Source organism: Eschrichtius robustus, chromosome 8 (genome assembly GCF_028021215.1).
Source record: "Eschrichtius robustus isolate mEscRob2 chromosome 8, mEscRob2.pri, whole genome shotgun sequence".
Classification (NCBI taxonomy): Eukaryota; Metazoa; Chordata; class Mammalia; order Artiodactyla; family Eschrichtiidae; genus Eschrichtius; species Eschrichtius robustus.
The window spans coordinates 10,598,564-10,613,704 of NC_090831.1; the positions used below are offsets into that span (position 1 = coordinate 10,598,564).

A 15,141-nucleotide genomic window follows, 5' to 3' on the forward strand; every position below is an offset into this window, starting at 1 on the left:
ATCTGAATAAGAATGAAATGTGAGTGGGAAAAAACCCAACATTTATCAACATGTTTACATGAGATTTTAAACACGCAAGTATAAGCTAAATTAACGTATAGTAAAAGGAGACATTATTCAACTATATGTCAAAGTTTATAAATTAAAGTTAAATGGGTTCCTTATATATATGTATATGTGGTAATTTTTTAGTATAAAAATTTTAGTATAAATTTAGTAGAATTTAGTATAAATTCCTAGAAGTTGAGTTAATTACTGGGTTAAAAGTTAGGATAACATTTATGTTTATTGATCCATATTAACAAACTACCTTCACAAGAGCCGTACAGATTTGTCATCTTACCAAAAGTCCATGAACCCTTTTCACGGACTTTGCCAGTGCTGAGTATTGGAAAGAACTCTTAGAAATGTTGAATGGTAAATAATGATGAATTCTTTAAGGGAAGCCAAACATTTTCTCCTAAGTTTATTGGTCAGTTTCTTCATTGGAGTGTTGTCTACTTTGCCTATTCCCTTTTTTGTTGTTAGGATGTTAAGGTTTTCTTTAATTTAAATGTGCTTACTCATGTGCCTTCAAACTGTTTTTGATTTTCATTGGCTTTGTTTTCTAATACACAGAATTTTTTAGGTTCCTATGTATACAAATCTCTCAATTATTTCTCTCTAGCTAGAGGTCATTTAAATGCTTAATTATATTTTTCTAGCTTTATTTTTGGTGGGTTAATTGTTTCTGCAAACTTATTTTGGTATGATGTGAAGTTGTAATTGGATTTCTTTCTCCAAGGGCTTATTTTTCTAAATCACCCATTCCCTATTGTTTCACTAAATATAAATTCTTATAAATACCATGGTGTGTTTTAGGAATATTTCATCTGTTCCAATGGTCTGTGGGAGTTTCACTGTTCCAATTATTAATGTCTGTAGGGCAAGTTTCCTCTCATTTATCTTCTCCAATATTTTCTTAGGTATTCTTGCCTGTTTATTTCACTTTTCCAGATGAACTGATATTAATTTTATTAATTTCCAAAATAGTTTTAACTGGCAAATAATGATAATTTTGTCTCCTTTTTTTTTACAAGGGCTCCTTTATCTTTTACCTCCTTTTTTTGTAATACATGCGAGAACTTCCAAAACAATGTTAAATAAGATACAGCCGCTGCAATCTTCTTGTTCTTTATTTTGATAGGAAAACTTACTAGGGTCCAATTGTAAAACAGGACGTGGTTCATTATGTTAAGGGAACCTTTATTTTGTCATGAAAACACATTTACTTTCCTAAGACTATGTTTTATTTTTAAAACATAAATGTGTATTTCATTTTTATCAAGTACTTTTCTAGTATTTCTTAAAATGATCAACTGAAATTCCTCCTATAAACTATTGGTTAAAATACTAGAGATAATAGATTTACTAGCAGTAAATGACCCTTATATCTTTGGGAGAAAACCTATTTAATTGTGGTGGGTCATTCTTTTAATATACTGTCAAATTCAACTTCAGTTTAATTTTTTTAATTTGTTTTTAAGTTTTGTTTCAAAAGCATTTATTTATTTTTATTTTTTGTTATGCTAATTATATTCTTCACCAAATAGAGTATAAACTTCTATCTGCTAGGACAGTGTTTTACTTATCTCTAAACCGCTCATGCTGTAGCACTGTATTATGTATAATACATAACTCAACAATTTGTGAGCACAATTCATGAATGCATGACATGAGAACTTTGATTTCAACAACTTCATTTTTAAATATGAGCTTTTTGGAACTCAAGTGAATTTTGTGTATAGTTTTTAAAAAAATTCAGATTTCCCTAGTTTTACTTGTACTCATCTGTGTACGTTTAGTTTTATACAATTTAATCATGTTCATGTATCCACCACCACAGTCAAGATACTGAACAGTTCAATCACCATAAGGGCCCTTCATGGGGTCCTTTCCAATTACACTTACCTCCCTTCCTTATTCCTCTACCCCATTCCATCCTTGACCCCTAGCCAATAACTGTTCTCCATTCTGTATTTTTGTCACCTCAAGAATGCTATAAAAATGGAATCATACAGTATGTAACCTTTTGAGATTGACTTTTTTCACTCAATATAATTTCTGTGAGATTCATCCAACTTGTTACATGTATCAGCAGTTCATTCTTTTTTTTTTTATTGCTGATTACTTTTCTATGGTATGGATGTACTAAATTGGTGGCAACACTTTTTGCTTTCCGCCTAGTTTCATAAGCAAAGTTATAATGGCTTCATAAAATAAACTATGCAGTTTCCATTTTTTCCCATGTTCTGGAGTAGAGCATGAAGATATCTGGGAGTGGGAAATGCATTCACTGATACATTTTCCAAATTATTCTATAAGGCTATTCAATTTTTTATATTTACCAAGTTAAATGTACATGTATATCTATAATATGTAAATTATTCATTTCTTCTAGATTTTCTGTGATATCAAACATTTATTTAACTATTTGTTAAATAAAGAAAGAAATGTATTTTTTTCTTTTTAAAAATTTCCCTGCACCTGCTACATCTCATTTTGTTGATTTTATTTACTATTTATGTCTCTTCTACAACAACTCTTACATTTATTTCTTACATTGTTTTCTAATTCATACACTTCTGCCTTTTTTTTTCCAAATAAACATTAAATTACATTTCTGCTTTAATTACTGTTGCTTTTTTATCTTCTCTAAATCATTGATTTGGAAGCTTATATTTTATATTTATTTTTCTTCTTTGATAATAAAAACCAGTGCTGCTAATCCTTTGAGTACAAGCTTTCTTATCTCACGCTTTATTAATGACTACTCTCTTGCATTTTCAATAATTTCTTAAAGATTTCTAAGTCTTAATTTTATTTAAATCCCAATAGTCACATAGAATATTGTTTTGAATTTCCAGCTGGCCCAGTTTTTGTTTCTGATGGTTGTTTTTTTTTTTTTTTAACTTTTTTAAATTAAAAAAAAAATTTTTTTTTTATTTTTATTTTTTTTTAAAATTTATTTATTTATTTATTTATGGCTGTGTTGGGTCTTCGTTTCTGTGCTAGGGCTTTCTCTAGTTGTGGCGAGCAGGGGCCACTCCTCATCGCGGTGTGCGGGCCTCTCACTATCGCGGCCTCTCTTGTTGCGGAGCACAGGCTCCTGATGCACAGGCTCAGTAATTGTGGCTCACGGGCCCAGTTGCTCCGCGGCATGTGGGATCTTCCCAGACCAGGGCTCGAACCCGTGTTCCCTGCATCGGCAGGCAGATTCTCAACCACTGCGCCACCAGGGAAGCCCCTGATGGTTGTTTTTAAATTTGTTATTTAAAATTTGGCTTTTTTGCTTGTGGCCATGGAATGCAACTTGAGTATTTTCTGCTTTTTTGTTTTCTTTGTGTTATAGAATGTTATCACTTAGAAAAATGGTCCATAGGATCTTGAAAAGATGTTGTAAGCTCTGTTTTTTTTTTAATTGTATTTCTTCCTTGGTATTTTATTCTTTTTGGTATGATTTTAAATGGGATTATTTTCTTCTTTCTCTTTCTGATAGTTCAGTATTAGTGTATAGAAAAGCAACATACTTCTATATATTAATCTTGTATTCTGCAAATTTACTGAACTCATTTATTAGTTCTAATAGTTTTTTGGTAGACTTTAGGGTTTTCTATATATACTATTATGCCATCTGTAAATAGTGACTGTTTTACTTTTTTTCCTTCCAATTTTTGATATTTTTTATTTCTTTTTCTTGTCTAATTACTGTGGCTAGAACTTACAACACTATGTTAAATACAGGTGGCAAGAGTGGGCATCCTTGTGTTGTTCCTGGTTTTAGAGGAAAAGCTTTCAGCTTTTTACCATTGAGTATGATGCTGGCTGTGGGTGACAGTATGATGTGGATGTTTGTCATAAATGGCCTTTATTATGTCAGGATATGTTCCCTCTATACCAACTTTGTTGAGAGTTTTTTTTATCATAAATGGATGCTGAATTTTGTCAAATGCATTTTCTGCATCTATTGAGATGATCATGTGATTTTTATCCTTCCTTTTGTTAATGTAGTGTATCCCATTGATTTGTGGATGTTCAACCATCCTTGCATTCCTGGAATAAATCCCACTTAATCATGGTATATGATTCTTTTAAGGTATTATTGAATTTGATTTGTTAGTGTTTTGTTGAGCATTTTTAATCTATATTCATCAGAGATATTGGCCTGTAATTTTCTTTTTTCATAGTGTCTTTGTCTGGTTTTGGTATCAGGGTAATGGTGGCCTCCGAGAATGATTTTGTGAGTGTTCCTGCCTCTTCAATTTTTTGGAATAAAATACCTAGGAATAAAGTTAAACAAGGAAGTGAAAGACCTATACTCTGAAAACTATAAAACACTGATGAAGGAAACTGAAGATGATACAAAGCAATGGAAAGATATCCGGTATTCATAGATTGGAAGAATTGTTAAAATTTCCATACTACTCAAAGCAATCTACAGATTTAATGCAACCTCTTTCAAAATACCTATGACATTTTCCACAGAACTAGAATAAATAATCCTAAAATTTATATGGAAGCACAAAAGACCCAAAATTGCAAAAGCAATCTTGAGGAAAAAAAACAAAGTTTTCATGCTCCCTGACTTCAGACAATACTACAAAGCTACAGTAATCAAAACAGCATGGTACTGGCATGAAAACAGACACATAGATCAATGGAACAGAATAGAGAGTGCAGAAATAAGCCCATGCACTTATGGTCAATTAATCTATGACAAAGGAGGCAAGAATATACAATGGAGGAAAAACAGTCTCTTCAATAAGAGGTGCTGGGAAAACTGGACAGCTACATGTAAAAAAATGAAATTAGAACATTCACTAACACCATATACAGAAATCAACTCAAAATGGATTAAAGACCTAAATGTAAGACCTAAAACCAAAAAACTCCTAGAAGAGAACATAGGCAGAACACTCTTTGACATAAATTGGAGAAATAATTTTTGGGGTCTGTCTCCCAAGGCAAAAGAAAGAAAAGCAAAAACAAACAAATGGGACCTAATTAAACTTAAAAGCTTTTGCACAGCAAAGGGAACCATTGACAAAAAGCCAACCTACTGAATGGGAGAAAATATATGCAAATGATATGACTGATAAAGGTTAATATCCAAAATATATAAACAATTAATACAACTCAATATCAAAAAAAAAAGAACCTGATTAAAAAAATGGGCAGAAGACCTGAGTAGACATTTTTCCAAAGAAGATATACAGTTGGTCAACAGGCACATGAAGAGATGCTCAACATTGCTAATCACCAGAAAAAGGCAAATCAAAACCACAATGAGATATGTCACCTCCCCCTGTCAGAAGGGCTATTTTCAAAAAGTCTACAAACAACAAATGATGGTGAGGATGTGGAGAAAAGAAAACCCTAGTACATTCTTGATGGGAATGTAAATTGGTGCAGCCACTGTGAAAACAGAATGGAGGTTCCTCAAACAATTAAAAATAGAACTATTGTATGAGCCACCAATTCCACTCCTGGCTATATATCTAAAGAAAATGAAAACATTGATTCAAAAGATACATGTACCCCAGTGTTCATAGAAGCATTATTTACAATAGCCAAGATATGGAAGCAATCTAAGTGTCCATCAACAGATGAATGGATAAAGTCGATGAGGTGTATGTATGTATGTATGTATGTGTGTGTGTGTGTATACATATATATATACACACACACACACGCACACACACGCACACACAATGAAATACTAATCAGCCATAAAAAAGAATGAAATTCTGACATTTGCAACAACATGGATGGACATATAGTGTATTATGCTTAGTGAAGTTAAGTCAGACGGAGAAAGACAAATACTGTATGTTATCACTTATATGTGAAGTCTAAAAAATAAAACTAATTAATGAATATAACAAAGTAGAAACAGACTCTCAGATACAGAAAACGAACTAGTGGTTACCAGTGGGGAGAAGGAAGGGGGGGAGGGGCAAGATAGGGTAGGGAATTAAGAGATACAATCTACTATGTATAAAATGACTAATCAACAAGGATATATTGTACAACACAGGGAAATATAGCCATTGTTTTATAATAACTGTAGATGGAGTACAAGCTATAAAAATATTGAATCACTATGTTGTACAACTGAAACTAATATTATATTGCAAGTCAATTATACTTCAATTAAAAAAAATAAAAGATTATTATTAAAAATTGTGGTAAAATATAAAATTTGTCATTTTAATTATTTTTAAGTGTGCAATTTAGTGGCATTAAGTACATTCTCTTTGTTTTGCAGCCATCACCACTATTCATCTTCTAAATTTTTTCACTTTTCAAAACTGAAACTATGGCCCCATTAAAAAATAACTCCTCATTCCCTCCTCCCCTCACTTCCTGGTAACCTCTATTCTACTTTCTGTTTCTACGAATACTATTTTAGATATCTCATGTGGGATATAATATTTGTCCTTTTGTGTCTGACTTATTTAACTTAGCATAATGTTTTCGAGGTTAATTCATGTTGTAGCATGTCAGATTTTCACTCCTTTTTAAGGATGAAAAGTGTTCCATTGTATGCATATAACACATTTTGTTTATCCATTCATGTAAGCTCTATTTTTCCACCTTTATTGAGATACACTTGACAGATAAAAATTTTATGTAATTAAGGTCATAGGTTTTTGAAAGAGATTGCATTAAATTTAAATAAAAGAAAAGAAAAATTAATTTTTCTTTATATAATATGTATGTTGTTCTTTGGTTCACAAGGTGTATATGATTATTGTATCTTTATTTTAATTGCACCATTGATTAATATAAAATTTTTCTCTGACTCCATTTTAATGATTTGAATTTCAACTCTCCTTTGTATGATATTAATACACCATCACTGATTTTTCTGTTACTGTTTTCACACTACATTAAATATTTATTCTTTTACTATTAAACTTTCTGAATCATTTCTTAGGTATGTTTCTTTTTAAGCTGGGTTTGTTTGCTATCAAATCTGATAGTATCTCCTTTTGGTAAGGAGATACTATTTCTTATGAGGAATACTAAGTTCATCCTATTTTCACCTGCTGCCATGACTGTTAATGCCTGGCTTTACTGTTGTTATTTTATTTTATTAATTTAATTTTCTTTCCTTCCTTGTGGATTTTTTTGTGTGTTTTGTGACATCAACTGTATTTTGTTTGATTTTATCTTTTGTAGGAATTCAAAAGAGAAAAACTCTTGCTTTAAATGGTACAATGGTTGCCTTTTAAGTTTGTCAAATAACTATATTTAGCCGTTGTTTATCAAATTATCCGCTTTGACCCCCCTTACACCCAACTAGGAACTTAGCACAACTTTCCTTGCCCTGTTCACCAACCCACTTCCTGTTTCCTTATCTTTTTAATTCTGGTCTGTGGATATTGGTCCAGATTGTTCTTATACACGTATTCCATTTTTATTACACATATTTTCCCATATTTTATTGAGCCTTTTCCAATATATTTTAAAGCATTAAAATCTTAAAGCAATTATTTACACTTATATTTGTGGATTTGATTGATTTTAGATACCCACCACCATAGTTTTTAATGCTATGATTTTCCCATTATTGATTTCCTCTGCTTTATTTGTGAGTCATCTGGAGAATGGTTTTTGGTGTTTTCTTAGGGCAGGCAAAAGAGTAGGGTGAGCTCTGAAATCTTGTACATGAGAATTTTTTTCCCTACTGTCTTCACACTTCAATGATAACAATTTTTCTGGAAATAGGATTATTGGGCTACTACCTTTCTCATCAATAACCTGCAGTCATTGCTCTCTGGGTTTCCATAGTTTGGTTTTATGGATGGGAAATTTGAAGCTTGTCTTAATTCTTTTGTAAATAACTTTCACATTATCATGGCTGTATACTCATAAGATTTTTTACATCTCTAAAGACATTCCAGAGTATGTGTAGATATAGCATTTATTTTAATTAATATTACTCTAACTCAGTGAGTCCAATTAATCTGCCCACCTGAACAGTTTGTTGTAGATCAAAGTTGTATTTTCAATATTTAACAATTTAATATATTTAATATTTACTTATTGCTACTGTATTCTGATTTCTTCTTGAAGAACATCTATAAGTCATTCATCCAACAGAGATTTATTGAGGGCCAACTATGTGCCAGGCACTATTCTAGGCCCTTAGAGGTTTCATCAATGAGTAACACAAAGATCCCTGCTCTCAAGGAGCTTAAAATTCTGCCAGGAGAAACAGACAAAACAGTAAATCAAGTAAATATGTAACTTATATAGCAGAGCACATGGGTAAGGGATCTTGAGGGATCTTGAAATATTAAATTGGTCAATATTAAACTGGTTCTTGCTGAGAAGATGAGATATATATTTTTTCTCTTTTTTGGTTTTTACATTTTTTTTTTTTTTCACTTTAGGCTTCACTGTGCAATCTGGTGCCTTCCCTGTGCTTTGGGGGCTATGTCCATGTTCATATTCTACATTAATGATTTGATTTTACATAGTGTCAGTTCTGCTCTGTTTTATCCCTATGCTATTACATTTTGTTGTTCCTTGCAATCTTAAAACATTTATTTAGCCCACGTCCTTTTCTTTTCTTGTTTTTAATTGTAATAAGAACACCTAACATGAGTTTTAGTTTCTTACAAAATTTTTTTTAAAATTTACTTATTTATTTTTGGCTGCGTTGGGTCTTCACTGCTGCACGCGAGCTTTCTTTAGTTGTGGCAAGTGGGGGCTACTCTTCGTTGCGGTGTGCAGGCTTCTCATTGTGGTGGCTTCTCTTGTTGCAGTGCACAGGCTCTAGGTGTGTGGGCTTCAGTAGTTGTGGCATGCAGGCCCAGAAGTTGTGGCTCATGGGCTCTAGAGCTCAGGCTCAGTAGTTGTGGCTCACAGGCTTAGTTGCTCCGTGGCATGTGGGATCTTCCCGGACCAGGGCTCGAACCCGTGTCCCCTGCGTTGGCAGGTGGATTCTTAACCACTGTGCCACTAGGGAAGTCCCTGTAACAAATTTTAAAGTGTATAGTACAGTACTGTTAATTATAGGTACCATATTGTATAGCTGATCTCTAGAACTTATTCATGTTGTGTAACAAAAACTCTCTACCCACTGAACAGAAACTCCCCACTTCCTCCTGCTCCCATCCCTTGGCAACCACCATTCTACTCTGTTTCTATGAGCTTGAGCAGATCTCTCGTATAAATGGAATAGTGCAGTCTTTGTCCTCCTGTGACTACCTAATTTCATTTAACATAAAGTCTTCCATGTTCATCCATGTTGGAACATGTGTCAGAACCCCCTTCTTTTTTTAAGACTAAATAATACTCCATTGTATGTATACACCACATTTTCTTTATCCATTCATCCATCAACAGACATTTAGGTTGTTTCCATACCTTGGCTATTTGATTAATGCTGCAAAGAACATAGGAGTACGGATATCTCTTTGAGATTTTGATTTCAGTTCTTTTGGATCAATACCCAGAGTGGGATTGCTAGATCCCATGCTGGTTCTGTTTTCTTATGTCTGCTTCCTCTCGGATTGTTTTCTGTGTGTGGCTTCTTTTTGCTCAACAGAAGTCATACGGTCTTGTGCCATTCTGTGTATGATAAGCAGATTATCTTTAAAATATTCATTTCTATTTTCTGAAGAAAATCATATGCTTTTTCTCAAGATAAAGATTCTGTTTCCTTCATGTAGTAGTAGGTCTTCAGAGGTCCCTTCTTATTTTGTTGTTATGCGTTCAGTCCTTGGTGGAGGCCGCCTCCATCTCATGCTTGCCACAGACGGCGTCTCACCTGTCTCACCACCCGAAGCCCCACCACCTCTTGGATGACAATCCTCCTCCTCGGCTCAGCCCTGGAGCCAACTTGAGGCTCACATGCAATCTCCACCGATGTTGGGCAGAGGCTGTGTCCACCTTCCTCAGATTTCCAAGACAACAGATGAGTCAGATGCCATTCTGTCCTCCTTGTGGGGATGACAGTGCATTCAAAGACACCAAAGAGCTCGGCCCCAGCCCTCCTCTTCCTACACAGTACACACTAAAAGTGAAGGCTGTCGACTCTGAATGTGTCAATAAAGAAAGAAGCAGACTGGCCGAGCGAGGAACGAGAAGATGGTCTAGTGTTCTGGAACCTGCTCTGTTTCTTTTGCATAGTAAGCTATCACCACACCATGAAAATGACCATGTGTTGCTGTCATTCTCCCAGTGGAGGCAACATCCAGTAAACAAGAAAGTCCTGGGGAACGAAATCTGGCTGTGGTGGCTTTCTGCATACACGAGGCACCCCTCGCCCAGTTCGTCCCCGACTGCAGAGCTGGTCATAGAGGGTCATTGTACTGACGGACTTGCATTAATTAGTGGACACAATCTTTCCCCCCATACTCCAGAGAGCCCAGGTTCTTAGGCACGATAAAAGGTTTGTGGGGGGATTTCTGGCTCCCGGGGCACGGTGATGTCCCATCAGCCCACTTTGGGGAACCATGGCTTTGCATGTTCACCATCACAGAGGAAAGGAGCTGCGTAATGCAGTTTCCCACTGAGACATGTGTCTGCTGGCAACACTTCTGATTCCTTTGCCACTAAAAGAGGGAGGGATTCTCTCTACCGAAGTTTGTAAAAGATTACATAGGGACAATTCCTTGGTAAGCTGTTTGGCCTTGTCTTATAAGTACACTGAGATGACTGATGGTGATTAAGGAAAAGCATCCTCGCTCTAGCAGACTCAGCTAGGCTTCTAGAGCATCCCTGGGAAAAGCCCAGTTTTGGTTAAGGTCACACGAAAGCAAAATGCAAGCCAGTAACATTGCACGGGCCCAATTCACCCGGTCCCTGTTTGCCAGGCTGTTTTAATAACTGAAGCCTTATTAGGGAAATCACAATGAGTAATCTAATAATGTCACTCCCAGTTAGCTAAGAACTTCATCCCCTGAGAGCGAGCTGTCTAAGGAGGCAAAACAATAGAAAGGTCATGGAACAGAATCTGGTTTCAGGTTCCAAACCTAAAACCAGTTCCAGATGTCAACTGGGTGTGATACTGTCCCCCCACCGCCAACACCCCACCCCTTCCCCACCCAGAGAACACATAGCAATGTCACAACTTGGTGGAGGTGCTATTGGCGCCAGTGGGCAGAGCCAGGGATGCTTGAAAACATCCCGCACATCACAAGACAGAAACCCAGGGGTGGGTAGTTACTCTTCCTTCCTTCCTGGTGGCCAATGGCACGTCTCAGGCACAGCCTTCCCTGCCCTCCCCACGCTCCCTCCTCACCGCCTGCTCACCGGTCTTCTCCTTTTGCTGTAAGGACCCCCCACTGCAGTCACGCTCACCTTTCCCTGCTGGTCTGTTTTGATCTCCCAGCCCCGGGGCAATTCCAGCCGAGTGTCCGCAAACATGTTGATGAAATTCACCAAGTCTCGGTTGTGCTGGTAGCGTTCAAAGTTGCGCGCGTCCCGCCGGACTTTGAGGATCATGTGCTTCAAGCAGGTGCTACTGGTGAAGACTCGGTAGGCACTCTGAGAGGGCGTCGGGGGCCGATGGGGAAGGCAGTGGGGATGAGGAGAAACACAGACCAAGCGTACTTTGAGCACCTTAATGGGATGGGATGTGATTGCTACACAGGGATTTACTGTGAGCCTTGGGCATTGGGGGTGGTGCGTGGAGCTCGGAAGCGGAGCTCTCGCTCCAGAAGTAAACGCCTGCCCCCCGTAAACACACACGGACCTCCGCGTGGTCTGGCTCTACCGCTGCTTCAGCATCCTGGACGCTGTCGACCTGCCCTGCATCTCAGAGCTCCCCTCCTCCTTCCTCCCTCCTCCCTCCTCCCACCCCAGCAGGGCTCTGCTCTCTCAAGTCTCCCTCTGACTCTCTGAGCATCTCCTCCCTCTCCGTCCGGCTGCCTCCTCTGACTGCACAGGTCCGCCCGTGCTCCATCTTAGCTGTCTGTATAGCAGGGTGTATTAATTAAGGTTCTCTGCGGATTTAGGGCTGACCTTCAGAGGTCTGCCACTCCTTGCTAGGTAAAAACTTTGTGTGTGTGTGTGTGTGTGTGTGTGTGTGTGTGTGTGTGTGTCTGTGTGTGTGTGTCTGTGTGTGTGTGTGTGTGTGTGTGTGTGTCTGTGTGTGTGTGTGTGTGTGTGTGTGTGTGGAGGGGTTGGGGGATGAGAAGAAGTGAAGAAAGTTTCACGAGTTTCTAATTATGCCAAATAAGCATTTTATGCTAGCTGGGGCTGGTGTGTGTGTGGTTCAAGGAGACACTGCTCGCAGCCAGGGCACGCTGGGGCAGTGGCTCCTTCCAGCTCAGGGCCACCTGGTGCCCAGGGCTGAGGGCGCCACTCCCTGGCATCCTTGTCCCCCTTCGTGACTCCCCCCACCCCCACACCGCTGGGCGGCTGCTCTGGGTTGAACCACTGGATGTCCCTGAGGCTTCTCAAATATAACCTGCTCAGAACTGGTCCCTCCTCCCCTGCCATAGCCTGCATCACTTAATCAAACTACTGCTAACTGGGGACATGACCACCTAACTCAGGGGCCCGAAGCAGAGAGGACTCACACTTTCCGGAGTCCTCATCTCCCATCCCCTCCGATCACAGTGGCCCCAAGCGCGACTGAAATATCTCCCGAACAGAGTCATTCTTTCTCTGCTCCCAGCCCCCTTCCGTTGGGCAGCCCTTGATCATCGCCCACTTGGGTGCTTGAACCAGCCTCTGGTCTCAGCCCCCTCAGTCCCTCTCCCACAGTTCTGCCAGAGAAAAGAATTCCTCAAACACTGGATCATGTAACTGATGGTAACGTCTGAGACTGCTGGCTCCTGTCGCCTACTGAGGTAGATCCAGGCTCCTTCCCGTGACGGAGGCAATTACCAGGCAATTTGCTGCTCATCCCTCCACGCCCTCTTCCCACCTCTGCCTGTCACCACACTCCAGCCCCACTGGACCCAGCCCCAGGCGGAGTCCTTCCTCCGGCTGCCTGGAACCCCTGCCCCTCCCACTTTCAACCTTCACGACTGAATTCAGCAGCCACCTCCCCAGGACCGCTCCCTGTGTTCCCCGAGCCATCTCGTTCCTCCCTGAGGTCAGGCGCTGTCCCGTCACGTTACACTCATCTCTCCAAGTCTGTTGCTCCACAAAATGAGGAGCTTTGGCTCGTCAGGTGTCACCCTAATCTGTCTTTATGACTCCAGCACTTAGATCTGTGCCTGAACTGCAGGAAACATTTGTTGAATGAAAAACGTAATGACTATAGTAATATAATGTCATTGCTTCCTTGACAATACCAAAAAGAAAAAGAAATGAAAAAAACTACGTATGTAAAAATCACATCAAATTTACCTTAAGCATGTTCCTTGAAAAACTAATTATAGGAAAAGGAAACCTAGTTATTTATCTATTCTAAAATTTCTTTAATGAAAGTGATTTTATAAAATGATTCAGGCTGAAGGGAATCCGTCAACTTCATAACTGAGTTCCTTAAAAATTTTAACAATAATAAAAACGCATCTTTGTTTCCAAATCGCTGTCACTGATATTAACACATCTGAACCTAACAAAAACCCACAGAAGCTACAGCATTTCCAAATCTAGCTTTTCTCCTTTTTGGGAGACTCACAGAGAGTAAAAAAGAGCCATCTTTTTCCTTTTCTCTCTTTTTTTTTTCCCTTGCCTTAGTTAAAATGCTATCCTCTTTAATCTATCCAATGACTTTGCAAAGTTGTGTTTCGGGTCTTGCTGGAAGCCAGGCCAGGCCCCTTCTGTGTGTGGGAACACTCACGTAATTGGCGTGCAGTACAGTGAAGAACTCAGGGTTGGTGATGAACTTGACAGCTGGAGACTGCAGCAGCAAGGTGATTTTTTGTGAGTTCACTGGAGAAAGTGACCCGTCTCTCCTCAGGTCTGGAAAAAGTGAAGCAAAGCAACTAAAGGCATTGGGAAAAGATCGTTTCAAATAGAGGACTTCTCTCTTGTGGCACCAGCAGCCCACAGGCCTTCACCTGCACAGCTGGAGGGGATTGCTGTTTCGAATAGTGATCCGACCAGGTGTCACAGTGATAGGGCCAGGTGTCCTATCACTCGGTGTCTGTCAGTTCAGAATCATTATTTCCTAGGAGTGTTCCTGTGCAACTTCAGTCAGGATCAAGTCCTTGAATACCTCATCCCTTTTATCCCAATGACTTTTTTCTTACTTTCTTTATAAGTTGCTCACCATAGCTATGATAATTTGTTTGCAGAAAGGACCACAATTCTTCCCCTCCCTGCATCCCCACTGGTATGGAACTTTGCAACCCTGTTGAATCGAGCTGGCCTTGTGCCTTGCTTTAACCAACAGAATTTGCCAGAGGTTCTGAGCCAGGGTTTTGAGAGGCCTGTGGGTCCCCACTTTCTCTCCCTCATCACGAGAACAGTCTGTGCAAGATGCAAAGCCATGGGGAGTGGGGACAAGCCACCCCGGCTGAGGCCACATCAGGCCAGCCAGCTTGCAGCCAAGTCCACAGCTGACCAAGGATGCAGGTGTGAGCCCAGTGGCCTGACAGACCACCCGGCAGAGCTCAGCTCAAATTGCCCACCTGCAGGACTGAGGGCTAAATGCACGGCTGTGAGCTTAAGCTTTGGATGGCTTGTTATACAGCAAATGCCACCGGATCCAATACCAAACCCAGAAAGAAATTTTCTGTTCCTTTTTCCTCATGTTTCTAATTACTCCATCACTTTACTACATCTCTCTCAGAGATTAATAGAAATTAATAATAGAAATACATAAACTAGTCAGTTTAGTTAGTATATCTGATAAAATGAATAGAATGGAGGCAATTAAAATAGTTGGTGGAAATGTGTACATACATATTTAAAAGAGGGAGTGAAAATGTCCCCTCTTCTGCTTTTGCAGAGAGAGCTGAGACCTGGCAGTACAGGAAGCACATGGCTGTTTGCTCCGAATGTTCTAGAGCCGTCAATCTGCCATCATTTACCCAGTTCAAAAAGAAACTGGATTATTAGGATGTTACAGTAATAATCTTACGCTATTACAGGTATAAAAAGCAGAAGCCAATCTCTTCAGAGAAAACAATCTTATGGTTACCAAAGGGGAAAGGAAGGGAGGGGATAAATTAGGAATTG

The 15,141-nt window shown here is 38.9% G+C and overlaps 1 protein-coding gene across 1 annotated transcript in view; it reads right to left on the bottom strand.

The window, feature by feature from the left end:
- Positions 1–15,141, bottom strand: part of HECW1 (HECT, C2 and WW domain containing E3 ubiquitin protein ligase 1) — a 249,366-nt gene that overhangs the window by 73,567 nt on the left and 160,658 nt on the right. Inside the window, exons 12-13 of the mRNA XM_068549881.1 lie at positions 13,799–13,920; positions 11,359–11,544 (exon numbers count right to left, since the gene is read on the bottom strand). Of these exons, the coding sequence (XP_068405982.1) occupies positions 11,359–11,544; positions 13,799–13,920 (308 nt within the window). The remainder of the gene's footprint in view (positions 1–11,358; positions 11,545–13,798; positions 13,921–15,141) is intronic.